A 26,653-nucleotide genomic window follows, 5' to 3' on the forward strand; every position below is an offset into this window, starting at 1 on the left:
CAAGTAGCTGGGATTATCGGCATATGCCACCACACCTGGCTAATTTTTTGTATTTAGTAGAGACAGGGTTTCACCACGTTAGTCAGGCTGGTCTCGAACTCCTGACCTCAGGTGATCCACCTGCCTTGGCCTCCCTGCTGGGATTATAGGCGTGCGCCACGTGCCCGGCCAAATGATCTTAACCACCTCAGCCTCCCAAGTAGCAGGGACTATAGGTGTGCCCAGCTGAAGTTTCAGTTTTTAAAGTGAAAGAGCTGCCACCTTCATTTATGTCAAAATGTAGAGATTTAATAAATATTGAGCCTGCTAATTCAGTATTTAATGTTATTTGGATGATTTACTTTTATTATTTTATTTGGACCATTTACTTTTTAAATTTAATACTTTCATTAGTATGGTCAAAATGCATCTAATCCTGTGCTAGATAACTGCCCTGCTCTCAGTATAAACAGGTACACAAATTTCTATGATATTCATTCATTCTAATTTTTATTAAGTGCCTACTATTTGCCACACAGTATTCTTAGTGCTGCACATATACTAGCTTGCACCACATGAAATTGATAATATGAAAACATTTGTAGTTTCTTTCTTTTTTTTTTTGGATTACACATTTTTATTCAGAGTTTTATCTGTTGATAGAGAAACATTTACAAAGGAGTAAATGTTATGTAATTTCTCATGGTATGTAAGTTAGAAGCTGGGCAGCAAACATGGTTACCAAGAGTCATCTGGTTCTTCATGAGAAAAGCGTGTTAAACTTTCAACTTTGTCACTACATTGCAGTGTGTCCACTAGGGAGCCTTCCTGGACCATCTTTTTTGAGCTCTTATCTGCTGACTCCTGGTCTTGCTGGATGATTTTCATGTATTTCTCTAAAGGATTTTCACTGTGAGCAGATTTGTCTTTCATTTCTTGATTACTCATTTCTAATTCATTTTCCATTTCAATCTTCAGTGATTCTTCAGTCATCCTCCTTTCCTGATACAGTTTTTCTAGTTCTCTTCTTTCCCTTTCTAAAATTTCTTGTAGGTTACTCTGCCTTCTTTCTTCTCTCTGCTTTCGTTCTTTCACTTGCTGTTCCCATATTTTTTCTTCTTCCTTTTGTTCTTCAATTTGTTTCTGATCTACACTTGGGTGCTGATATGAGAGGGGCACAGCAGCTACAGCTGCGCCCATATGAAGCATATCCCCGGCAGGAGAGGGCCCATCCATTTCAAACTGCCTTGGCACATTCTGTGCATATTCAAAAGATGATTCAAATTCCTCGTTATCCTTAAAAGCTAGCTTGTCCGCATCTGAAAATTCACTTTTGTCTTGAAGTTCATTTTGTCTCCAATAAAGACCCGCTTTCTGCTCCGGAGGGCTGGAGAAGGGAGGGATGGAGAGGTTGTGCCTAGACTCAGCGGGTGATGGCGGGGGCATTCTGTCAGGACAAGGACTGGGGGAAGCAATGTGTGATCTGCCCAGACCTTCCAGATATATTTCACTTTCAAGGCTTCTTTTTGCTTTTGGAAGGGGTGTGGAGGAGAGGCGTCTGGAGGAAGTGCCCCCGCGTAGCCTTGAGGCTGCACTGCCTGTCAGGGCTTCCAAGATGTCATTCCTTTCTTCTTTAAGTGTGCCCACTTGAGGCTGCTCAGAGACAACTCTGTCCTCTGCAAAAATACGTCTTTCCGGGGAACTGGAAGTAATGTTTTTGAAGGCTTCCAGCAAGTGCAGAGATGGTGGGCTCTTTGCTGGTAGTGGGCCTTTGGCAGAGTTTTTAATGTCTCTCCGATGGTAACTTCTGAAAGCCTTTTCCAAGCGTTCCGCCTCTTGCTGAAGCTGTTTGACCCTTGCATTAGTATTGGCGACAAACTCAAGGTCAGAATCAGGGGAACTACCCTCCATCCCTGCATTTGGATAATTTGTGATCCTTGATGCAACCATACCTGCTAGAACTTTTTCCTGTTTAAAAGGATTGTTCAAGAAATCCCCACTTATCTCGCCATTGTGAAGCACCATGTTGCCATTTATTAATCCATTGGCAGAATGATGGATCACAGACTGCTTTGGATTGCAGTACACTTCATTCTCTAGGGCTGTCTGAGTTTGCTTTAGTTGCGATTTTAAATCGGCAACCTGAATAGTTAACCTCTTTATGGAAACTTTGTAACCTAGTATCTGGGCCTTCAACTGTGTAGTATGCTCAATTTCATCTTGCAGTTGTTTGTGCAGAGCTTGTTTGCGGCTTTCGAACTCCTCATGCTCAACCACTGTAGCCTTTTCTGCTCTCCGTAGTTCTTTCTGAAAGACCGCAAGTTCAGGAGCCAGCTGAGCTAGGCGGTTTAGGAGACGCAAGTTTTCATTTCTACTCTCTTCCAGTTGTTGTTTAAGTAATTTATTTTGTGCCAGAAGCTCCAGTCTCTCTTCTTTTAGTAGTGAATAGTCACTCATCACTTTAACCTTTTCATTCAGCATATGGTTTTGTTTTGTTATTGCCAAAGACTGGGCTTTGACAGACTCTAATTCAAGCTCAAGTTCTTTCATGCGATTTATAGATTGATTGAGTTCCTCCTTTTTTGAATTAAAAGCTATGAGCTCCTCTTGCAAATGAACAGCTTTTTCTTTATTCTTCCTTTCATCTTCAATCAGTCGATTAGTTCTAATGATGTAGTCGTCCTTTAGTTCAAGTTGATACTTTAGAAGTTCATTCTTGAGTTTTTGGTCATAGGTCTTCTCAAAACTCTTTATATTCTGCTCCCGTCTCCTAAGTGCCTCAGTCATACTTTTATGTTTTTCTTCCTGGAGCTTCTGGTTCAGTTCAAAAGCTTCAACTCTTTGCTTCAGCTCTGCTTCTCTTCCTCTTAGCAAATCCATATCTTTTAGTAAAAGTTGCCTTTGAGCATAAATCTCTTTTGTTTCAATCTCTTGGTGCTTTTGAATTCTCTCAAGGGTGCTCTTTTCCCGAATAACAAGGGCTTCAGATTTTGCTTGACAAGCTTTCTCAAAATCATTCTGGAACACGGCTAATTCCTTCTCATACTTTTTTTTTGCTTCCATTTTAATTTTTCCTATTTCGGTATCTTTAAAAAACTTCAACTTTTGACATATTTCTTCCCGAAGTTGCTCTTCTATTTCTCTCTTATATTCATTTAGCTTTATTTCTAAAGACTCGAACTTGATACGCTGAGGGTAAGCATCTGCAAACTGATCATCAATAAGCTGAAGCTTCTCAGCCAGAGAATCTCTGCTAAATGTTGAACTTGTCTGAGTTTCCATATTACAACTCTCTTTAGCTTGATGATATTCTGCCAATCCTTTTAAAAAATGCATAAGAAAACCTTTTTGGTTTTCTTTATCAGCTCCTGAAACCAGTGATTTGTACAGACTGGAAGTAGGGTTGATTTTAATGAGTTGTAATAGATCCTGCATAGTAAATACCTTTTCTTTTGCCAAACCAGTTTCTAGAAAGAAAACAGAAAGTGAATATTCATAGCCACATCTTTGTAAGTGATCTGCCACTAAAGAGTTAGAGGCACTTATTAAGAGGGAGCTCCCTTGCACTGAAATGGACTGAGGTTGCAGTTCTCCACTCAATACAGGGTGCATTAACTCATGAATTAGCTGGTTTCGAAGTTGTATCTTGAGTGTGTCCAGTATACCCCGATCCTTAAATGTCTGGTATAGCTTTTTGCGCAGTTCATTTTGACTCAACACATCAGCCACGGGGAGCATGTTGGACTGAGCCGTCATCAGCCGTCAGCTTCCTCCGGAGCCCGCCTCGCTCGCCCCGCCGTGGCCCGAGTTTAGTGCCCAGCTGGGGCTGTAGGGCCAAGATGAGGGGGAATCCTTGCCCTCCAGAGCCCTGCCTCTGTCCTGAGGGGTCGGGAGGAACAAGGGTGCTGAACGCTCTCTGCCTTGCACTCCCAACTAGGTTTTCTAACAAACACGCTAGCTTCCTTTCTTCGCGGTTCTGAGGAATGAGTGAGGACCGTGACCCAGTCACGAATCAAAGGCGGCTGGAGGGCGGGGACCCGGAGACTAGGGACAGAAGGCGGCAAGGCACGACAGCCTCACATCCCATCCTTCGTCTCCCGAGACCGGCTCAGTACAGCCTTCCCGTTCTGGAGAGCTACGGCGCATGCGCATGTTTTCTTTTTTCTTTTTCTTTTTTTTTTTTTTCACCTGTGAAACAGATTTATCCTAACTGCAATGAACAAAGTGATAAAGTACTTGTTCTTTTACGGGGTTTACGTCTAATATGTTGAGACAGAAATTTAAATATATAAACAAGATATATCAAATGGTTATAACTGTTATGGAGAGAATTAAAATAGAGCAATACAGCGTGACTGAGTGGCAATTTGAGATTGGAATTTCAGGAGTAGCTCTCTGAGGAGGTGAAAGTTAAGCTGAACTCTTTTTTTTTTGGGGGGGGGGGGCGGGGACAGAGTCTTGCTCTATCGCCCAGGCTGGAGTGCAGTGGCGCAGTCTCGGCTCACTGCAAGCTCCGCCTCCTGGGCTCGCGCCATTCTCCTGCCTCAGCCTCCTGAGTAGCTGGGACTACAGGCGCCCACCACCTCGCTGGGCTAATTTTTTGTATTTTTAGTGGAGACGGGGTTTCACCGTGTTAGCCAGGATGGTCTCGATCTCCTGACCTCCTGATCCGCCCACCTCGGCCTCCCAAAGTGCTGGGATTACAGGCGTGAGCCACCGCTCCCGGCCTCTAAGCCGAACTCTTAATAACAAAAAAGGGTTGGATACATCAAGGCACAGGGCATTCTAACCTGAGTTTGTGTAAAAGCCCCAGGGCAAGAACAAGCTTGATGTGTTTGAGAAACGGAAAGATCTGTGTGGCTGTAAACTAGAGGAGGAGGGCTGGGCATGTTGGCCTATGCCTGTAATCCCAGCACTTTGGGAAGCCAGGCCGATTGCTTGAGTTCAGGAGTTTAAGATCAGCCTGGGCAACATTATGAAACCCTGTCTCTACAAAAAATACAAAAATTAGCCCGCCATGATGACATGTACCTGAGATTCCCAGTCACTTGGGAGGCTGAGGCAGGAGGATTGCTTGAGCCCAGATGGCAGAGGTTGCAGTGAGATCACGTGATTACACTCCAGCTTGGATGACAGAGCAAGACTGTCTCAAACAAAACAAAACAAAACAAAACAAAAACAACAACAAAAAAAAAACCAAAGCAAACAAAAAAAAAACTAGAGAAGGAAGTGGAGAGTGATAAGAGTTGCATTCAGTAAAGGGGCCAGATGATGTAAGCCATGTTAAGAAATCTGAATTTTAAGTATCATGGGAAGCTGTTGGAGGGCTTTAAGCAAGAGTAGACATGAACAGATACATATGTATGTACAAGGCACACCTGAGTTAGAGTAGTACAAGTTAAAATATTATTAGAAATTTAATAAAGATGGCAACAAGTGGTCAGCAAATATAATCAGTCGTAGAACCATGGATTTTGAACTATGTGTTCAAACTCCTATGTTCTGTGAATGTTTCAGGATGCATATACATTTCATGTTAATTTTTCTAATCAGAATTTTTCTAGGGATTTGAGTTGCTTATTTGGTGTGATATTTTAAAAAGTCGTGAACTTTTTTACTGTGTGAAAGTAGTAAAATTTTCAGAAAATTTAATTATTCAAGTTATTTTAATAGTGTATTACCTTGCTCGTAGTGAATAAAAATAGGAAAAATTTAGCCAGTCTCCTGGCTCCTTTGCTTATGCAAAATCAGACATCCAAGTGGTTGAAAACTTTTTGTTTTTCCAGATGTGTTTGTCAGAGAGCTAAAATGTTAGTTCTTGCAGTAGGCATAGCCTGTATAGGTCATGTGAGAAACTCACCATTTCGAGGAGCAGAGAAGCTCATGAATGCTGTTTATGACTTTTATTTTGAGAGAATGAGTGAAAGTCCCATCAACATGTATTTTTTAATAACATTTCTTTTATCCTATTTTTAAGTTGCTTTATCAAGTTACTTCAATTAGGAAAAGGGACAGAAGGCCAGGGGGAACGATATTATCCTTTTGTATTAAATCACAGGCCAGATGGCAATCTTATTATTTAGTCAGAATTACTGAACATCACACTTTTCTACTTTGTAATCAACACTAATATTGACACTTAATATGCTTCATTGTTACCTCAACTTAGTCTTTTATTGCATAACACTGTGGGTAACACAAAGTCAGATAAAATGTAGTCTCTGCCTTCTACATTTCATAATCTAGTATGAGAAATAAACATGTATTTCTGAGCATCCCACAGTAATAAATTGCACATTGTGACCCATGTCACGGTAATAAATTGTACTTTGTGAACCAGTAGTATAGTAGATATACATGTTTTTTGTATGTGTTTACATATTACCTGACACAAAAGTTTCATTAAACAGTATTTACCTTTATTTTGTGTCTGATACTTTCTATTCTGTTTTCTGTTTTTTTTCTCTTTTGTTTCATTTTTAAAATAATGCTGGCATTTGTTTCATGACCCACGAATGAGGCACATTCTTCAGTGTTAAAAGTGTTCTAGGGCATGTTGAGTATTACTTTAGCCCATTTTGTATGTATCTTCCTGGTGGTTTTTTGTAGATTATACTGATTGAAGAGATAAATATGCCCATGTAAAGAAGCATGAGTTTGGATGTGATTGTAATAATCCATTTTTAAAAAATTTACTCACAGAGCAGTCCTTTCGACTTATTCCTCTGCAACACTCTAAGGTGGCCAGTGTTGTTAGAGATCAGAATCTCTCTAATGTGTGGACAGTTGAATATGCACTTGAATTACTATTTATTGGTGGCCTGGTTCCAGAGGCTGTGTGGTTGGCATATAAACTTGGAGACTGGAAGACGTCTGTTTCAATTGGTGTGGCTTTCCAGCTGTTCTGTAAACATGATAGCAATTTCATGAGGTATGGATTTTTAGGCAATTTTAAGATATAGTATGATTGAACTATGTATTTTATATTTCTCTTATTGCTGGTATTTACATTTTATGTGGAATCCTTAGTTCAGCATTGTTCAATGGAACGTTCTTTAGTGATAGAAATGTGTTGTCCAGTATGGTAGCCACTCACCACAAGTAACTATTGAAATGCAGCCAGTGAGACCAAGGAATTAAAATTTCAATTTAATTTTAGTTAATTTAAATTAAAATAGCCACATATAGTTAGTGGTTACTGTATTGAACAGCTCAGTGGCTTATTTGTGTTAAAACATTTATTAATAGCCAGGGGCGATGATCGTGCCTGTGGTCCCAACTACTTGGGAGGCTGAGGTGGGAAGATCACTTGAGCGCGGGAGGTCAAGGCTGCAGTGAGCCGTGATCATGTCATTACACGTCAGCCTGGGCAACAGAGTGAGACCCTGTCTCAAAACAAACAAAACCCATTTATTTAGCACACTTATGTGTTAGTAAAGCCCGTGTTTAGGGTAGCAATTAGAAATAAGAATGGGGGGAGTATATTAGGATCATAATCGTGGAGGGTCTTAATACAATATTTCCTTGAATATATCTTTTTTACATGTACGATAGATAAAAAAGTAAATTCCATTGTTTCTTAAACTTTCATGTTTAGTCCTTGATATGTGAAACCTTTCCTTTTTTTTCAAAATTTGGATTCATTTCCCTTAATTTGATGTCATTTCAGGTCCAAGAAAAAGAGTCTGAATCTACCACTCCATATGACTCCAGCACAGATTTTTCAGGAAAAACTGCAGTGTGTTTTAGGTCAACCAGCCTCTTTGGAAGCAAAAAATGAAATGGGCTCAAAATATAAACAGTTTACAGGTGTGTTATGTATGTATAGTCTGACTCGTGTCAGATTAATATAAACCTTATAATACCTTAAAAAGTTTATACATGTCTACAAATGTATTAACACTTTGAAATAAACTTATCAAAAATGAAAGTATGATATTTATATTTATTTTATTTTATTATTTTTTGAGATGGAGTGTTACTCTGCCACCCAGGCTGGAGTGCAGTGGCGTGATCTTAGCTCACTGCAAACTGTACCTGCCGGGTTCAAGCAATTCTCCTGCTTCAGCTTCCCGAGTAGCTGGGATTACAGGCGTGGGCCACCACGTCCGGCTAATTTTTGTAGTGTTTGTAGAGACAGGGTTTCACCTTGTTGGCCAGGCTGGTCTCAAATTCCTGACCTCAGGTGATCCGCCTGCCTTGGCCTCCCAAAGTGTTGGGATTACAGGCATGAGCCACTGCGCCAGGCTGAAAAATGAAAGTATGATATTTATACTTAACCATGGGAACACCCAAAATTGATGCCAGCTTACAATACAAGGGTTGATAACTGAATGATTTTCTGATTTTCCATACATGCCTTTTTTTTTTTTTTTTTTTAAATATTAAAGTAGCTTTCTTGATGCCGCAGTGTTACAGCTCTCTGACTCCTCCTGCAGAGCAAGGCCACCCCAGAGACTATGTTGAGAGTAGCCTTCATACATACCTTTACACTAATTATATTTCGCTTCATTTGTATCATTTTCTTTTGGAGCTGTAGAATCTCAAGCCTGGAAGGGTACTTAGGAGTGATTTATTTCAACTCTCACCTAGTGCATAAATTATAGATCTTTTTTATTTGAAAAGTTCAAAATGGTATTAAAAAATTAAAAATGATAGAATATTACATGTATTACATGGATTCACACAGGAATCCTATAAAATTTATCTGTTTTACAGTTGGAGAAATTTAGATAAAAAGTAATGAAATCAGTCATTTAATGTCGTATATTTAATGTAAAACCAGGGCAACTGTGAGGCCCTTCTGTTTTTATTGGTGCTTTGCTCCAGTAAAGAGTGAGACTTCTAACTCTAGATTCCTAAAACTTATAACATTTCTGTTTTGAGAGAACCTATAATACTTGGAAATCTGACTATAAACTTTTCTTTGATAATTTGCTGTGCAGTTCTTTTGCTTTAATCAATGAAAAGATGTTACTGTGTGAAAGTTGGATTTTAAAGAAGGGACTAAAATATCCCCAGTCTGAACTTTGAGTTTTGGCAATATGTTGTTTTAAATGATCTGAAAACTCTTCCACGATAAATACATAGATAAAATGTGTTTCTAGATAAAATACAAAAAATATCCACTTGAAGGCCAAGCTTTAAATAAAGTAAGGGGAATTGCCAGAGGTCAGAAACAACAAGCAAATAAAAATTCAAAGGGTTCCATTTTTTTCTCTTTAGCTGCTCTTGAATGAATTCCATTCCATTAAAGAGAAATAGAAACAGGCCCATTCAAATATTCATGTACACAAAAATGTGTACATGAAGCCAGGCGCAGTGGCTCATGCCTGTAATCTCAATGCTTTGGGAGGCTAAGGCCAGCAGATCACTTGAGCCCAGGAGTTCGAGACCAGCTTGGGCAATATGACAAAACCCTGTCTCTACAGAAAATACAAAAATTATCCAGGCATGATGGTATATGCCTGTAGTCCCAGCTGCTTGGGAAGCTAACTAAAGTGGGAGAATCCCTTGAGCCTAGGAGGTCAAGTCTGCAGTGAGCCATGATTGTGCCACTGCACTCCAGCCTGGGTGACAGAGTGAGATCCTTGTCTCAAAAAATGAAACAAAACAAATATCTATACATGAATGTTTGTAGCAACTTTTTCATAATAGCCAAAATTTGGAAACACCTCAAATGTCCATCAACTGGTGAATGGATAAGCAAATTCAAATATATCTTTAAAATGGAATAACAAATAGTGAAGAGGAACAAATTGCTGATAACTTGTGACAACATAGATGAATCACAGAACCGTCATGGTAAGAAGTCCTGAAAGAAGTCAGGAACGAAGACTACATACTGTATGATTCCATTTCTGTGGCATTCTATAAAAAACAAAACTATAGGAGCAGAAAACAGATCAGGGGTTGCCTGAGAATAAACAGGGAATTGACTACAAAGAAGTATAAGATAACTTTTGGAGTGATGGAAATGTTATTACAAGCCAGTATAGATTTGTTTAATTTTATTGAACTGTATACTTTAAAAAGGATGGATATAGTATGTAAATTATGTCTCAACCTGATTTAAAAACAAAAACTTCAATAGATGGTTAAAGTTACTAAACCAATTTAGGAGCAAATTTGTGAACTGGAAAAGATGAATCTGAGCTATTCATCTGAGCTATCATATATATATATATATAATATATAAAGAAAGATAAATATATACAAAATAGATAGGGACATAGATTTGAAAAATACGAAAGAGAAGTTAAGCTTTGTAGAACACACAACAGAAAGACAACATATATTTAATTGGAATTCCAGTATATCCACACCAAATGCTGGGTAGTGGCTACCTAAGTTGAATATAGCAAAAATGTTAATATCAGACAAGGATGAGAAGTCAGTACATAAGTGTTTGACATATTATATTCTGTACTTTCATATGTTCTATATTTTAGAGTATGCTTAAAATATTTCATAGTAGAAAAATCCCTGAGTTTCCAGTTCTACCACCACATCTTACATTTTGCCTTTTGGGACATGTGCACATATATATAGATATTTGCATAGTTGAAGCCGTACTATACATATGACTATTTTGTGTTTTCCTGTTTCCTTCATAAGTCATTTTTATTAACTTATTATTACAAAGTACTATCATGTACTATTAAGAAAAGGAAAAATGGCCAGGCACGGTGGTCATGTCTGTAATCCCAGGACTTTAGGAGGCTAGGTGGATCACCTGAGATCAGGAGTTCAAGACCAGCCTGACCAACATGGTGAAACCTCATCTCTACTAAAAATACAAAAATTAGCCTGGATAGTGTGTGCCTGTAATCCCAGCTACTCAGGAGGCTTAGGTGGGAAAATTGGTAGAACCTGGGAGGCGGAGGTTGCAGTGAGCCGAGATCCTGCCACTGCACTTCACACTCCAGCCTGGGTGACAGAGTGAGACTCCATCTCAAAAAAAAAAAAAGGAAAAGTTACTCTCACACAATCTTTTATATTATTTTGGTGTCTTTCTTGACATTCTTTTCCCATTAATATTTTTTCAATTATTTTTGACTCAGAACTACATTCTAAGAATATTTTTATTGTATAGTTGTTTCTACAATATCTTGTATAAAAATGTCTCATGGTCTTACCTATAATCTTAAAGTAACAAGATAGTTTGTAATTTCTGTCTGTAAGTTTGGATGTTTGTATGTCAACCAATGTGTTCATTCTTGACAATGAATGTTTTTAGATTTGAAATTTTTTCCTACAAAATGGATAAGAAGTTTAATACAAGCTTTAACTATTTTACCAAATTTTTGTATTTGATAGATCCCATTGAAGAGGAAGATGCAAATCTGCTATTTGGTTCAGTACAAGAAGTACTGAAAGCATCAGTTATGGCCGATGCAGATATTCTTTCGGAGACATTTCAACTTCTGATAGACTCTGCCAAGGACTTCAGTAAAAGACTGTGGGGCTTAGTGCCATTCGGCTTGTATCTTCCAGCTCCTCCATTGTACTGTCCCCAGCCAGCTATTCTTAGTGAAGTAAGCTTATAGCATTAACTTTTAAATTAATTTAAAGTTGATTTTGTCAAGTTTTTAAAATAATTAACTTGATAATAATCATCAGGTTAAAAATTCAAGCTCTAAAGACAAACTTATAGATCCCAGCTTTGCTGTTCACTAATTGTATAATCTTAGGGAATGTACTAAACTGCTGTTTAAGTTTCCGTATCGGTTAAATGCAGATGATAATAGTACCTCTCATGGCATTTTTGTGAGGATTGAGATATCCTGTAAAATCTTCTGGCTCAGGACCTGGGACATATAGTAATTATTCAATAAATGTTAAAATTATTGTAACAATATAGCACAATTAATCTTAATATCCAGACTTTTAAAAATTAGGCATTTTTTAGGCTAACAAATGAAATAATGAGTGTCAGAATTAGAAGCCATACATTATTTCGGTCTCTTATTTATCTCTTTGTCTTTGCCTTTTTTGAAAGACTTGGCTGGGTGCAGTAGCTCACACCTGTAATCCCAGAACTTGGGAGGCCAAGGCGGGAAGATTGCTTGAGTCAAGGAGTTTGAGACCAGCCTGGGCAACATGGCGAAACCCTGTCTCTATAAAATATACAAAAATTAGCTGGGCATCGTGGCATGTGCCTGTAGTCTCAGCTACTCAGTAGGCTGAGGTGGGTAGATGGCTTGAGCCCGGGAGGTAGAGGTTGTAGTGAGCCAAGATTGCACCACTGCACTCCAGCCTGGGTGACAGAGCAAAACTCTGTCTCAAAAAAGAAAAGAAAGACTTATTTTTATTTGACTTTGCTTTAAAAGGTTTTTTTTTGCCTACACTATTCAATTGATAGTTCTATATTATAAATACTATATTCCTCTCAGAAACTTTTTATCTGCTCTTACTAAAAAATCATAACATTATAGTTAGCTGGTTTTAAGATTTAAAGTGTTATTATAAATTACTTACATTTAGACTTTTAAGTATTTGATTAACACTTTGAAGTGTTTCTGGGTATTATTTTTTTACTACCTCCTGTTTCAATATTGGCGACTTCTACCTCTAGTTTTTTATTTCTCATTTGTCCTATTTGGTTATATTTCAATAGTCTAAAACATTTTACATGTTGATTTTACAAATGGAAGGAATAAAAAGTCCATGGCATTTCTCAATAATTCATCTTTCCTCTTGCATCTGAGTCTTTAGTAATTGGTTTAGAAATTTGAAATGACATTTAGAGTTTTTTGGATAGCCTGTGCAGATAATAGTTCGAGTAGTTTGAGTGGTTACTGCCTTTAGTAGTGCTTCATTTTATTCTTTTTTATTAAAGCAATTCTCCTTGGTAAGATTTCTTCTAAATGTCACCGTATATCAGTTAGAACCCCTTGTGTTGCAAGTAATAAAACACTTGGTCAAAATGGTTTAAACAATAACGGCATTTATTGGTTCACGTGATGAAGAAGCCTAGTTGTAGGGCAGGTTTCTGATTTAGTTATGTTACCAAAGACTTGGGCTCTGTCTTTTGCTCTAGTTTGTTTTCTGAGGTGTCATCTTCACCTGAAGACTAGCTCCCCTTGTGGGAGCAGAATGGCCACTAACAGCTTCTAAGGATGCCTTGTCCATGTCCATGGGCACAGTGATTGAGACAAAGAGAAGTGGCAAAATTATTTCTGTCCCAGCATTCCAAGCAAGAGGATTGAGATTCACTCTTAGTGAGACTGGCTTGGGTCACATGCCTGTCCTTTAAACAGTCACTGTGGCTAGGCTTAACACAAGGTACTGCTTGGCCTGTGAATAGATCCTTCCTTGAGGTGGGATGAGCTTTCCCTCAATCATATGAGCCATGTAGGAGATGGGCAGATACTCAAAAACTGAGTACTGTTAAGAAGTGGGCAGGGAAGAAGGATGTTGGGGAAGCAGATGTTTACAATGCTCACATTATCTCATTATCTGGGAAAATAATCTTTAGCTACTGGTTTGAATAGCATTTATTCAACAAACATTTATTGGGTCCTACTATGTATCAGACTTGAGTGTGAACACTGTGGCCATACGAAGACAAATGACAAGGCCCTTCCTCTTGGGAGTTCTGAGTACAGTGGGATACAGTTATAAATTGATATGGAATAAATTGGTGAAAGCTACAGTAGAAGTGTGAACAAAGTGCTGTTGTAGCACAGAGGGATGGGCTTCACAGAGGAAGTAACATTGAAATATAAGTAGGATTCTTCCCAGCAGAGGAAGAGAAAAGGGATTCTGCTTAGGTGGACCTCTCTGTAACATCCCACCAATGGAGTCTGGAGTAGCGGGCTTTAACTGTTCTAGCGTAAGACTGGGAACAAGGGTCAGCTTATCCCTTTACGTTGAGGGGAGATAACATTTCTCAATTCTAGAAATAGCCATAGTTGAAATCTCAGAGCCCGTGCCTCAGAATTTCCTTTATAAATCTCCAGGAACATCCTAGTTTGAGAAGCAGTGAGCATCATTAGCCTATCTTTTTTTTTTTTTTTTTTTTTTTTTTTTGAGACAGGGTGTCCCTGTGTGGCCCAGGCTTGAGTGCAGTGATGCAATCATGGCTCACTTCAGCTTCCAACTCCTGAGCTCAAGCAGTCCTCCTGCTTCAGCCTTCCAAAGTGCTGGGATTACAGGCGTGAGCCACTGTGCCCAGCCTCATTAGCCTATCTTTATTTTCATTTTAACATTCTAAATTTTCTCATTACTAGCCACGAAAATGGATTGTTTTATTTTCCTCAGGAAGATGGTGATGATCTTCTTTTAAAAGCTGAAAAAAATAATCGCCAGAAGGTATCTGGAATCCTTCAGCGTGTTCTCCTGCTTTTCCGGGCGGCTCATTGTTCTTTTCCTGTAGCACAGTGGTATATCTTGCAGTTGAGGTGGGCAAGAAAAGTCATGCAGAAGGTATGGAAATATCTTAGTCATTTACATGCTGTGTTAACTGAAATATACTCACATTTATATTATTGTTTTTATAATTGTTATATTTTCCCGGGGAGTCCTGCCCTATAAATCCATAAATTTTAGATTTATTCATAAACAAACAGACCAGATTCTTCCTGTTGAAAGGTGAGGACTCTGAACAGGGTCTCTAGGTTAGTTCCACCATGTCTAGCAAAAGATAGTGTAATCTAGTCCATTAATTCCAGGCAATTACAGTTTTTTTTTTTTCCAACTCCCCTGTCATTAAAGATTGAAACTCAGTCCAGGGCTTTCTCCCAGTTCTCCTTGAGGTGTTGTCTGTGTTCTGTGGGGCCTTCTGTGGGTTCAGAGAATGGAAAGTTATAGTTCATTCTCGTCTGTTTCCATCCGGTAGCCTCCACTAGTCAGGGTCTCCCCCTTGCTATTTTCTGAGATGTGCAATTCAGTTTGATTCCCAGGTGTTCATCCCCTTCTATATTGACTTCAGCTGAGCTGTCGCTTCATTCTTATCAGATATCTAGCCAGATAGGACACCTGGTAGGTCTTTTTATCTAGCTGAAAATCCTTTATATGCCTGCTGTCTCTCTTGGAAATGTGGAAATAAATTTCATCATCTCCAAATATTTTTAATTCAGCCTAAGTAAAATTAAATTAATTCAGCCTAATTAAAACAATATAATTATTTTTAGTAGGAATCTTTGGAGAGACTTTTAGATAACTTTGAGAAGTTATCTAAGAGTATTTTTGAAACACAATGGAAACTGAAAGTAAATAGTGGTTGGTTGCCGGGGTTAGGGAGAGGAGGAAGTGGACAGTGACTACTTTTGTTTTTCCTTTTGGGGTGATGAAAATGACCTGGAATTAGACAGTGATGATGGTTGCCTAACTTTGTGAATATACTAAAAACCACTAATTGTACACTTTTAAAAGATGACTTTGATGATATGTGAGTTATAGCTCAATTAAAAAATGGTGCTGAAACAAAGATTCTGAACCATATTAGTTTTCTATTACTACCCTACCAAATTAACACAAATTTAGCAGCTTAAAATAGCAGCCATTTAATATCCCACAGGTTCTGTGCATCAGAACCACCACAGGGTGGTTCAGCTAGGTCTCTGCTTAGAGTCTCACAAGGCCAATCAAGGTGGCAGCGGGGCTACATTCCTTTCTAGAGGCACTAGGGGAACATCCGTTTCCAGGTGCATTCAGATTGTTGGTAGAATTCAGTTGCATGTGGCTGTAGAACTGTGGTCCCCCATTTCTTTGCTGGCTCTCTCTCTCTCTACCTCTTAGTACCATCCTGGTAGTAAATGCCATTAATGTATTTGACAAGAAGTCTGTCATTAGCATGCTTCCCAGGAGATTTGATTAGATTGTGTCTTTCTGGAAGTGACACTAGCAGAAGGAGAAAATCAATTGCAAGCCTGCTGTTAATGCTTCCTTCCCAGGTTTATGTCTCTTAGAGCCCTTTCCTGAAACATGGAAATAAATTTTATCATCTCCAAATATATTTAAATCAGCCTGTTATCTGTAGAAGCTCCCCTCTTTTTATTCTTGATTTGTTAAAAAAAAAAACTAGGTAATTTTTCCTGCACCATATTCTAGATTTGTCTGATCGTTTCTTCATTTAGTGTCGTTTAGCTTGTTTCTCTTTCCTTTTTTTACCCCTGTAACCCGGTCATTAATCTGTGCTCATTGAGGTAGAGAGGTTTAAATAGATTGAAGTTCAAATTTTCTTTTTTTTTTTCCTTTTTTCTTTTTTGAGACAGCATCTCACTCCGTCGCCCAGGCTGGGTGCAGTGGCATGGTCTCGGCTCACCGCAACCTCCGGCTCCCGGGTTTAAGCGATTCTCCTGCCTCAGCCTCCTGAGTACCTGGGACTACAGGCGCCTGCCACCTCGCCCAACTAATTTTTGTGTTTTTAGTAGAGATGGAGTTTCACCATGTTGGCTGGGCTGGGCTCAAACTTGACGTCAAGTGATCTGCCCACCTCGGCCTCCCTAAAGTGCCGGGATTACAGGTGTGATCCACCTCGCTTGGCCTCAAATTTTTTTAGAAATGAATCTTTCATAAGTATTGTGCACTTCTCTCTCGCACATGGCACATGTGTTTGCTTATTTTAATTTTAGGGGTGAGGAGATTGAGTTTGGATCGTGTCACACCCTCTATCAAGTATCCCCGTCAACCCCTCAGCTTTTTACTCTGTTAGCATTTACTAATGATCCTTGCCTAGAGTCATTATTAGGGGCTGCCAAATGGTGTCTTTCTAATTCTGCCGTTTATAGATTAGTTTTTTAAAAGTTAGGTATGTAGGCATAATTTTTTTGTATTTGTTTTAGTTACTGTACACAGCTTTATTTGGGATAAGATTAAGATTCTTAAATTTCTTTATTTTCTTTGCTATGCCAGTGAGGAAAGCCAGGGAAAAATAGCATTAAATTCTTCTTATACAGGCAAAATTGTGACAAGAGAGTGCAAATGATTTACTTAGAACCTTTTTTTTTTTTTAAGATAACAAGCTAGTGACCTTCCTGAATTAAATTTGTAAGTTTCTGAAAATATAGCTGATTTCATGTGCTGTGTTTTCCATTCTGTGTGGCTTATCTTACCTGCCTGATTCTTTTATAGTTTCTTTTAAAAGTGATTTATACAGCTGATAATTAACATGTTCGGTTATTCTTTACTTTTAGATTCGAATGAAAGGATCCCTTCCTTCACTGAGTCCTTTTCCTCAGTCATTACTTAATTACTGTAAAGGAGGTATCGCATTTTTTAGACCTGGAGCAGCTGGAGACCACAAGCTTGATGAAGTTTCCATTAGAGCAATAGGTTTGTCCAAAATGAACTGCTTGCTTAGAGTATGAATGATGGTATATTTTTCATTTGATTTGGGAAAGTATTGACTCTTCAAAGTACAATATGCTCTGATATTTTACTTTGTGTTTACAAGTAAATATTGTACTTTAACAACTATGTATATATATATGATATATATGATAGTAAGTCAGAAATTTCTTATATAAACAAATTATGATACCTATTACCTTATGTCATGCTTCATTATTTAACTGAATTTTTTTTTTTGAGACAGAGTCTGGCTCTGTTGCCCAGTCTGGAGTGCAGTGGCATGATCTTAACTCACTGCAACACACCTCCTGGGCTGAACCTATCCTTCCACCTCAGCCTCCTGAGTAGCTGGGATGACAGGTGCACACCACCACACCCAGCTAATTTTTGTATTTTTTGTAGAGGCAGGGTTTTGCCATGTTGCCCAGGCTGATCTTGAACTCCTCAGCTCAAGCAGTCTACCTGCCTTGGCCTCCCAAAATGTTGGGATTGCAGGCATGAGCCATTGCGCCTGACCTAAATTAATTTCTTAATTCGTGGTCTATGTCCAGTTATTTGCATAACAAGTTTAAAAAGAAGTAAAACTTTAGATATCATTTCACTCTTTCCTCCTTAATCCTTCCTTAATCCTTATCAGTTCTATTTATATTAAGCCCTGATCTTATCTTTTTTTTTTTTTTTGAGATGGAGTCTTGCTCTGTCTCCCAGGCTGGAGTGCAGTGGCGTGATCTCGGCTCACTGCAAGCTCTGCCTCCCGGGTTCCCGATATTCTCCTGCCTCAGCCTCCCAAGTAGCTGGGACTACAGGCACCCGCCACCGTGCCCGGCTAATTTTTTTTTATATTTTTTAGTAGAGACGGGGTTTCACCGTGTTAGCCAGGATGGTCTTGATCTCCTGACCTCGTGATCCACCTGCCTCGGCCTCCCAAAGTGCTGGGATTACAGGTGTGAGCCACCGCGCCTGGCCAGCCCTGATCTTATCTTTAGACTTTGATTAAAATGTTTATTTTAGAGCTGGGCACAGTGGTGTAATCCCAGGTACTTGGGAGCCTGAGGTAGGAGGTTGCTTGAGCCTAGGAGTTTGAGGGTCTTGTGTGCAATGATTGTACCTGTGAATAGCCACTGCACTCCAGCCTGGGCAACGTAGTGAGAGCCTGTCCCTTAAAAAAAAAAAAAAAAAAAAAAAAAAAAGTTTATTCTTAACTCACTCACCCTTAGTATAATCTTACATGTCCTGGGGCTCAGATTGTCTGTTTTTCCAACTGAAACGGCATTGAAATGCTTCTTGATTGCTTCTCTCACCTGTCATGAGCTTAGTTTCATAGACTCTTCATTCACGTAACAAAAGGGCCAGGCAGGTGTCATCTGGAAAAGTATGTACAATCTCATTTATTTCTTAAAAATCTAGGTCTGTAAGAAGTGAGTTAAATTCACAACAATCCCAGTTAAAAGATATTTGCTCATAAATAGGGACATAGTCCTTTGAAATGACTTAAATAAAGATTCGAACACATATTTTTAATATTTTCATTTTGATCCTGAGTTCTACTATTTAATTATTCTTTTGTTTGATTTGGTCTCTTGATTGTTGAGAAGTGATTTGGCTAGATTAAAAAGTTTCCTTTCTGGCTGGGCGTGGTGGCTCATGCCTGTAATCCCAGCACTTTGGGAGGATGAGTTGGGCGGATCACAAGGTCAGGAGTTCGAGACCAGCCTGGCCAGCATGGTAAAACCCTGTCTCTACTAAAATATGCAAAAAATTAGCCAGGCATAGTGGTGTGCACCTGTAATCCCAGCTACTCGAGAGGCTGAGGCAGGAGAATCACTTGAACCTGGGAGATGGAGGTTGCAGTGAGCCAAGATTGCACCATTGTACTCCAGCCTGGGTGACAGGACGAGACTCTGTCTCAAAAAAAGAAAAAAAAAGTTCCTTTCTGGCCAGGTGCGGTGGCTTATGCCTGTAATCTCAGTACTTTGGGGAGGCTGAGGCAGGAGGATTCCTTGCGCCCAGGATTTCTAGGCTGCAGTGAGCTATGATCTTGCTACTGATCTCCAGCCCGGGCGGCAGAGCAAGACCCTGTTTCTTTAAAAACAAAAACAAAAACAAAAAAACAAGGTTCCTTTCCCTAGTTTGTTACCTAAAATAGTAGAGTTTAACTCTTAATTTTATTTATTTATTTATTTTTGAGATGGAGTCTTATTCTGTCACTCAGGCTGGAGTGCAGTGGCACAATCTTGGCTCACTGTAACCTCCATCTCCTGGGTTCAAGTGATTCTCCTGCCTCAGCCTTCCCAGTAGCTGGGACTATAGGCACCCGCTGCTGCGCCCAGCTAATTTTTGTATTTTTAGTAGTTATGGGGTTTTGCCATGTTGGCTAGGCCGGTCTCGAACTCCTGACCTCAGGTAATCCACCTGCCTCAGCCTCCGAAAGTGCTGGGATTACAGGTGTGAGCTACCATGCCTGGCCCAGGATTTCACACTCTTTTGAAGTTTTTTTATTACGGAAAATTTAAACCAAAGTAGAGATGTATAAGCACGCGAGTACCTCTCACCCACTTGCAACAATTGTCAACACATGAAAGCAAATCTGAGTACATCATAAGTACAATAAGTACTTCAGTATATGTAGTGAACAGATGAAGTTTTGTTGTTGTTGTTGTTGTTGTTGTTTTAGTTGCAGTCTTGCACTGTCGCCCAGGCTGGAGTGCAGTGGCATGCACAATCTCAGCTCACTACAACCTCTGCCTCCAGGTTCAAGCAATTCTCCTGCCTCAGCCTCCTGAGTAGCTGGGATTACAGGCGCAGGCCACCACACCCAGCTAATTTTTGTACTTTTTAGTAGGACAGGGTTTCACCGTGTTGGTCAGGCTGGTCTTGAATTCCTGACCTCGTGATCCACCTGCCTCGGCCTCCCAAAGTGCTGGGATTACAGGCGTGAGCCACTATGCCCGGCCCAGATGAGGTATTTGTTTTTTTTTTTTTTTTTTTTTGATGGAGTCTAGCTCTGTTGCCCAGGCTGGAGTGTAGTGGCACGCTCTCGGCTCACTGCAAGCTCGGGTTCCCACCATTCTCCTGCCTTAGCCTCCCGAGTAGCTGGGACTACAGGCACCTGCCACCACACCCAGCTAATTTTTTGTATTTTTAGTAGAGACGGGGTTTCACCGTGTTAGCCAGGATGGTCTCAATCTCCTGACCTCGTGATCTGCCCGCCTTGGCCTCCCAAAGTGCTGGGATTACAGGTGTGAGCCACCGTGCCTGGCCAGATGAGGTATTTTTTAAAACCATAATTCTATTATCATGACTGACAAAATTTACAATAAATCTTTAATATCATATATAGTCAGGCATGCTTAATGATGGGGCTATGTCATAAGAAATGTGTCATTAGACAATTTTGTTGTGTGACCATAGGGTATACTTAGACAAAAATAGCCTCATACACACTGAGGCTATGTGATACGGCCTTTTGCTTCTAGGCTACAAACCTGTACAAGAGGATTGCTTGAGCCTAGGAGTTCAAGGCTATTGTATGCAATGATTGCACCTGTGAATAGCCACTGCACTCCAGCCTAGGCAACATAGTGAGACCCTGTCTCTAAAAAGAAGTGTTGCCATATTGAATACTGCAGTACTGAATACAGAATGTGACTACACTGAATACTGTAGGCAGTTTTAACACAATGGTAAATATTTGTATATATAAACATATCTAAACATTGAAAAGGTACAGTAAAAATACAGTATAAAAGATTTTTAAAAATGGTAAGTATGGGTCACTTACCATGAATGGTGCTTACAGGACTGGAAGTTTTTGCCCCAGAGGAGTCAGTGAGTGGGTGGTGAGTTAATTTGAAGGCCTAGGACATTTCTATACACTACTGTAGACTTTATAAACACTGTACACTTAGGCTATACTAAATTTATTAAAAATATTTTTCTTCCATAATAAATTAACCATAGGTTATTGTAATGTTTTTACTTTATGAACTTAAAAAAAAATTAAAACCTTTTTGACTCTTGTAATCATACTTGGCTGAAGAGACATACAGTGGCATAATCACAGCTCAATGCAACTTCAAAGTCCTGGGCTCAAAACATTCTCTAACCTCAGCCCCTTGAGTACTGGGACTACAGGCGTAAGCCACTGTACCAGCTAATTTATTTTTTAGTTTTTGTAGAGATGGGGTCTCTGTTGCCCAGGCTGGAGTGCATTGGTGCCATCTTGTCTCACTGCAGCCTCTGCCTCCCGGGTTCAGGCATTTTTCCTGCCTCAGCCTCCTGAGTAGCTGGGACAACAGGCATGTAGCACCATACCTGGTTAATTTTTGTATTTTTAGTAGAGATGGGGTTTCACCACGTTCCCAGGCTGATCTTGCCCTCCTGAGCTCAAGCGATCCACCTGCCTCTACCTCCCAAAGTGCTGGCTTTACAGGTGTGAGCAACTGCACCTGGCCTAATTTTTTTTATTTGTAAAATAGAGACATGGTCTTACTATGTTGCTCACGCTGGTCTAAACTCCTGGGCTCAATCGATCCTCCCGCCTCAGCCTGCCGAAGTGCTAGGATTACAGGTGTGAGCTACTGTGCTTGGCCAGGCTTTTTTCTATTGAAAAATTTTAAAGTTTATTTTTTACTGTTTAAACTTTTTTTTTTAAATTTAAACTAAGACACAACATATTCATTAGTCTAGGCCTACATAGGGTCAGGATCATCAATATCTCTGTCCTCCACCTCCACATCTTTTTCTACTGGAAAGTCTTCGGGGGCAATACCATGCTTGGAGATGTCTTCTCTTATAACAATGCCTTCTTCTAGAATAACTCCTGAAGGACCTGCCTGAGGCTATTTTACAGTTTTTTTTTTAAATAAGTAAGAGTATACGCTAAAATAACGATAAAAAGCATAGTATAGTAAATAAACCAGTAACAATTGTTTATTATTATCAAGTATTATGTACTGTATATAATTGTATGGGCTAGATTTTATATGACTGGCAGTGCAGTAGGTGTGTTTACACAGTTGTCACCATAAACACCTGAGTAATGTGTGGACTATGATGTCATGATGTCTCTAGGTGACAGAAATTTTTCAGCTCCATTATAATCTTATGGGTGCACCATAGTATATGCAGTCTGTCATTGACCTGAGTGCCATTATGTGGCATCTGACTATATTATCTATCCCATGTTTAAATTTACTTGATAATTTCAAATATGTCTTTTCTATAGTTTTTTTAAAAAAAATCTATCCAATCAAGGTCCACCACACATTGCATTTTGGTTGATATATAAATCTTTCTCTTTTTGTAGTGTGATCGTAGCTCACTGCAGCCTTGACCTCCCAGGTTCAAGTGATCCTTCTACCTCAGCCTCCTGAGTAGCTGGGACTACAGGTGTGCACCACCAGGCCTGGTTATTTTTTTTTTTTTCATTTTTTCATAAAGACAGGGCCTCACTTTTTTGCCCAAGCTGGTCTCGAACTCCTGGGCTCAAGCAGTCCTACCTTGACCTCCCAAAGTGCTGGGATTACAGGCAGGAGCTACCATGCCTGGCCTATAAGTCCATCTTAATCTATAAAAGTTTCCTTGCCCCCATTCTTTTTCATGCCCTTTATTTATTGTGGAAACTAGATCGTTTGTCTAGTAGAACCCGTTCTATTCTGGTTTCAGTTGGTTACATGTTTTTGGTATTCAAACATTTTTGACCATGATTTAAAATAAGTGCAGATTTTATAGCAAGGTAATACATGCACACACCCATATGAAGTTAGAATGAAAATTTAATGAACTACCTTTACTCTTACTGTGTGCAATGCACTCTTTTCTTTTCTTTTTTTTTTGAGACAAAATCTCAAGTCTGTCACCCAGGCTGGAGTGCAGTGGCGTGATCTCAGCTCACTGCAATCTCCACTTCCCCGGTTCAAGTGATTCTTCTGCCTCAGCCTCCCAAGTAGCTGGGATTACAGGTGCACACCACCACGCCCAGCTAATTCTTGTATTTTTAGTAGAGATGAGGTTTCACCAGGTTGACCAGGCTGGTCTCGAACTCCTGACCTCAGGTGATACACCCACCTCGTCCTCCCAAAGTACTGGGATTACAGGCATGAGCCACTGTGCCCGGCCGCAATGCACGCTTGATATATTCTGTTGTATTCTATTTTAAAAAGATGATTGAGACTCACTGAATTGATTTTATAGCCTAGTAACTAATAAAAGGTTGTAATCCACAGTCTGAAAAACACAGATAAAGGATGTTTTTAGATGAGTCACTGTTTAGTATGTTGCTGCACTGTGTCTTGCTAGTTCTTGGCCTTAGTTCTATCCCAGCTTGCCTGTGAAATATGAAATAATGAAACACATCTGTCAGTAATGATGCCTTTCTCAAAAGATTGGGCCGTGCTGCCCCGGCAGAATCTATGAGAATCTGATGTGTGGGGTGGGCTGTAGTGTGAAAATGCTCATTGGAGACCCTGATAGTCCCCCTGGGGCCATGTACCCACCATCCTCTCTCACTATTGGGATGAATAGAATGTGTAGAAGACCTGCTTTCTGCCCACTTTCCATAATGTCAAACTGTTCTTTTTGACTTTGTAATATTTATTTTAAAAAGCATATTAAATAGCTCCCTAAAGAAAATGAAAATACTGACTACTAATATAAAAGTCAGTTTATTGTAAAAATAAGGCTTATTTAAAAAATTAAGGCATAGGCTGGGTGTGGTAGCTTATGCCTGTAATCCAAGGCAGGTGGATTACCTGAAGTCAGAAGTTTGAGACCAGCCTGGCCAACATGGTGAAACCCTGTCTCTACTAAAAATACAAAATTAGCCGGATATGGTGGCACACGCTTGTAGTCCCAGGTACTTGGGAGGCTGAGACAGGAGAATCACTTGAACCTGGGAGGTGGAGGCCAAGATCGCACCACTGCACTCCAGCCTGGGCAAGATAGAGCAAGACTCCGTCTCAAAAAAAAATCATAATAAAATAAATAAAAATAAACAATTAAGGCATAAATGAATGAATGCTAAATTTTAGAATATTATCTTTCTTCCTCTAAAGGAAAAGTTCCTATATTTTTCTTTTTCCAGAGATGGTCTTGCTATTGTGCTGCTAGAAAGAAGCGTGTGCAGGTGTCTTTTTCATATAATGATTTCTTTTCCTCTGGGTAGATACCCAGTAGTGGGATTTTTGGATCAAATGGTAGATCTACTTTTAGTTTTTTAAGGAATCTTCACACTGTTTTCCATAGTGGTTGTACTAGTTTACGTTTTCACCAGCAGTGTAAAAGTGTTTCCTTTTCACCACATCCATGCCAACATGGAGGCTGGTCTCAAACTCCTGGGCTCAAACGATCCTCCCACCTCAGGTGTCCAAGTAGCTAGGAGACAAGGTCTTGCTCTGTCTACAGAGCCTACACTACCCCGTTGAAAAGGTCCTATTAACCATAGAACATGAGATGGTTTTCACTTAATTGGTCACATGTTAACTATAATAGAAATTTAAGATTAGCAGAAGAGTGAAAACTTGTTTTGATAGCTGGATTGTGAGCCTGTGCATTGTGTATAGTTAAATCCTGATGCTCCATACAATGGAACACCATATTGGCAACAAGAAGACTTAGTATATTACCATGTGAAAAGATATCTAAGATATAGTAGGTGAAAAAAAAGCTAGTTGCAAAGCAGCATACATAGTATGATTTTATATATCTTTGTGTACTTGTATTGCTTTTAATAAAAAATTATTTACTATTAGAAATAGTTTTTAGTATTAAAAATGTTTAAACATAAATGAATATCTGTTAGTGACTTATAAGTCAATCTCCATGACTTTTATATAAGGACTTTTATATAAATTTACAATGAGCATGTGTTCATTTTATAATGAATGAAATAAAGACCTTTATTTTGAAAAAAATGATCAGCAGAGTTGGAGTTGTTATAATATTAATGTACATACTCATATGATTTTCTTTCATATTTGTGTTCCTGCTTTAGGTTGCTTCAGAGAACTTTGTGCTCTGTGTTGGATGCTGCATGTCCGTGATAAGTTATCCTATAGTTGCAGGCAATATCAGAAAGCAAGAGAAAATGTAAAAGGAGAAAAGGTATTTACCAGGGCAAAAATAAGAAAAATGAACACAACGTTACTTGGGAAATTATTGTTTAAAAGAAGATTTTATTGTTTGTAGCAAAACTTTCTTTTGAACTCATTCTGGTCTACCATCTAAACTAAAAAGGAAATGAATGTTTTTCAATATCCTTTTAGGACCTTGAAGTGGAGTTTGATTCTTGTATGATTGAGCACTGTCTTAGTGCAGTGGAATGGGCTTATAGAATGCTGCCTTTCTCTCGGTTTTTTAATATGGAAGAACTTATTCAGGATATAATTTTGAGCCTTATTGGAGAACTGCCACCAATCAGAAAGGTAATGTGCTTGTAGGTGAAAGTAAACTACATCAGAATCAGAGACTTTAAAAGATTTTTATTTAATTTTAATTAAGGATGATGTTGCCTTTCTTTGGATTATTTCACTTAGCATAATATCTTGTGGGTTCAAAAAGATAAATACTGTAGGACCTCACTTGTGTGTGGAATATAAAAATGTTAAACTCACGGAAGCAGAGAGTGGAATGGTGGTTGTCAGAGGCTGGGGATGTGGTGGAAATGGGGAGATCTTGGTCAAAGGGTACAACCTTTCAGTTATAAGATGAATAAGTTCTAGGGATCCAATGTACAATATAGTGACTATAGTGTTTTGTTTTGTTTTGTTTTGTTTTTTTTGAGACGGAGTCTCGCTCTGTCACCCAGGCTAGAGTGCAGTGGCGCGATCTCGGCTCACTGCAAGCTCCGCCTCCCGGGTTCACGCCATTCTCCTGCCTCAGCCTTCCGAGCAGCTGGGACCACAGGCTCCCGCCAACACGCCCGGCTGATTTTTTGTATTTTTTTAGTAGACACGGGGTTTCACCACGTTAGCCAGGATGGTCTCGATCTCCTGACCTCGTGATCTGCCCGCCTCGGCCTCCCAAAGTGCTGGGATTACAGGCGTGAGCCACCGCGCTGGGCTATAGTGACTACAGTTAATCTGAAATTTGATAAGGGAGGATATTACAATGGTAAATGTGTGTATTGATGGATGTGCTAATTAATTCGACTATGGAAATCAGCACAGAATGTATACGTATATTAAATCATCACATTGTACACCTTGAATATACACAGTTTTTGTCAATTACATATTTTAAAATAAAAAAGTAAGTTGATACTAAACTCCTATTAGCAGACAGATGCTCAGAGAGAGGCTTTGACCTGACTTCAAAAGATTAGTAAGAAATGTGCATTTATATTTTGAGTTAAAATAAAATATTTGTGGAATGGAAG

General features: G+C 39.3%; 2 protein-coding genes across 17 annotated transcripts in view; one reads left to right on the forward strand and one right to left on the reverse strand.

The window, feature by feature from the left end:
• CPLANE1 (ciliogenesis and planar polarity effector complex subunit 1) overlaps positions 1–26,653 on the forward strand; it is a 142,857-nt gene that overhangs the window by 36,371 nt on the left and 79,833 nt on the right. For 14 of the 16 annotated variants that reach the window (XM_057302306.2, XM_008955980.5, XM_063604498.1 and 11 more), the window contains 7 exons: positions 6,682–6,910; positions 7,649–7,788; positions 11,299–11,516; positions 14,245–14,409; positions 17,121–17,259; positions 25,271–25,380; positions 25,542–25,700. In XM_057302306.2, coding sequence (XP_057158289.1) covers positions 6,682–6,910; positions 7,649–7,788; positions 11,299–11,516; positions 14,245–14,409; positions 17,121–17,259; positions 25,271–25,380; positions 25,542–25,700 — 1,160 coding nt within the window. The remainder of the gene's footprint in view (positions 1–6,681; positions 6,911–7,648; positions 7,789–11,298; positions 11,517–14,244; positions 14,410–17,120; positions 17,260–25,270; positions 25,381–25,541; positions 25,701–26,653) is intronic. The other 2 variants (XM_063604500.1, XM_063604506.1) reach the window with 1 other exon arrangement.
• LOC100975586 (centriole and centriolar satellite protein OFD1-like) lies at positions 184–6,669 on the reverse strand. The gene has a single exon (XM_024928851.4). It carries the CDS (start codon positions 3,733–3,735, stop codon positions 718–720), a length of 3,018 nt encoding a protein of 1,005 aa, XP_024784619.3. The 5' UTR covers positions 3,736–6,669; the 3' UTR covers positions 184–717.

Source organism: Pan paniscus, chromosome 4 (genome assembly GCF_029289425.2).
Source record: "Pan paniscus chromosome 4, NHGRI_mPanPan1-v2.0_pri, whole genome shotgun sequence".
In the NCBI taxonomy this organism is placed as follows: Eukaryota; Metazoa; Chordata; class Mammalia; order Primates; family Hominidae; genus Pan; species Pan paniscus.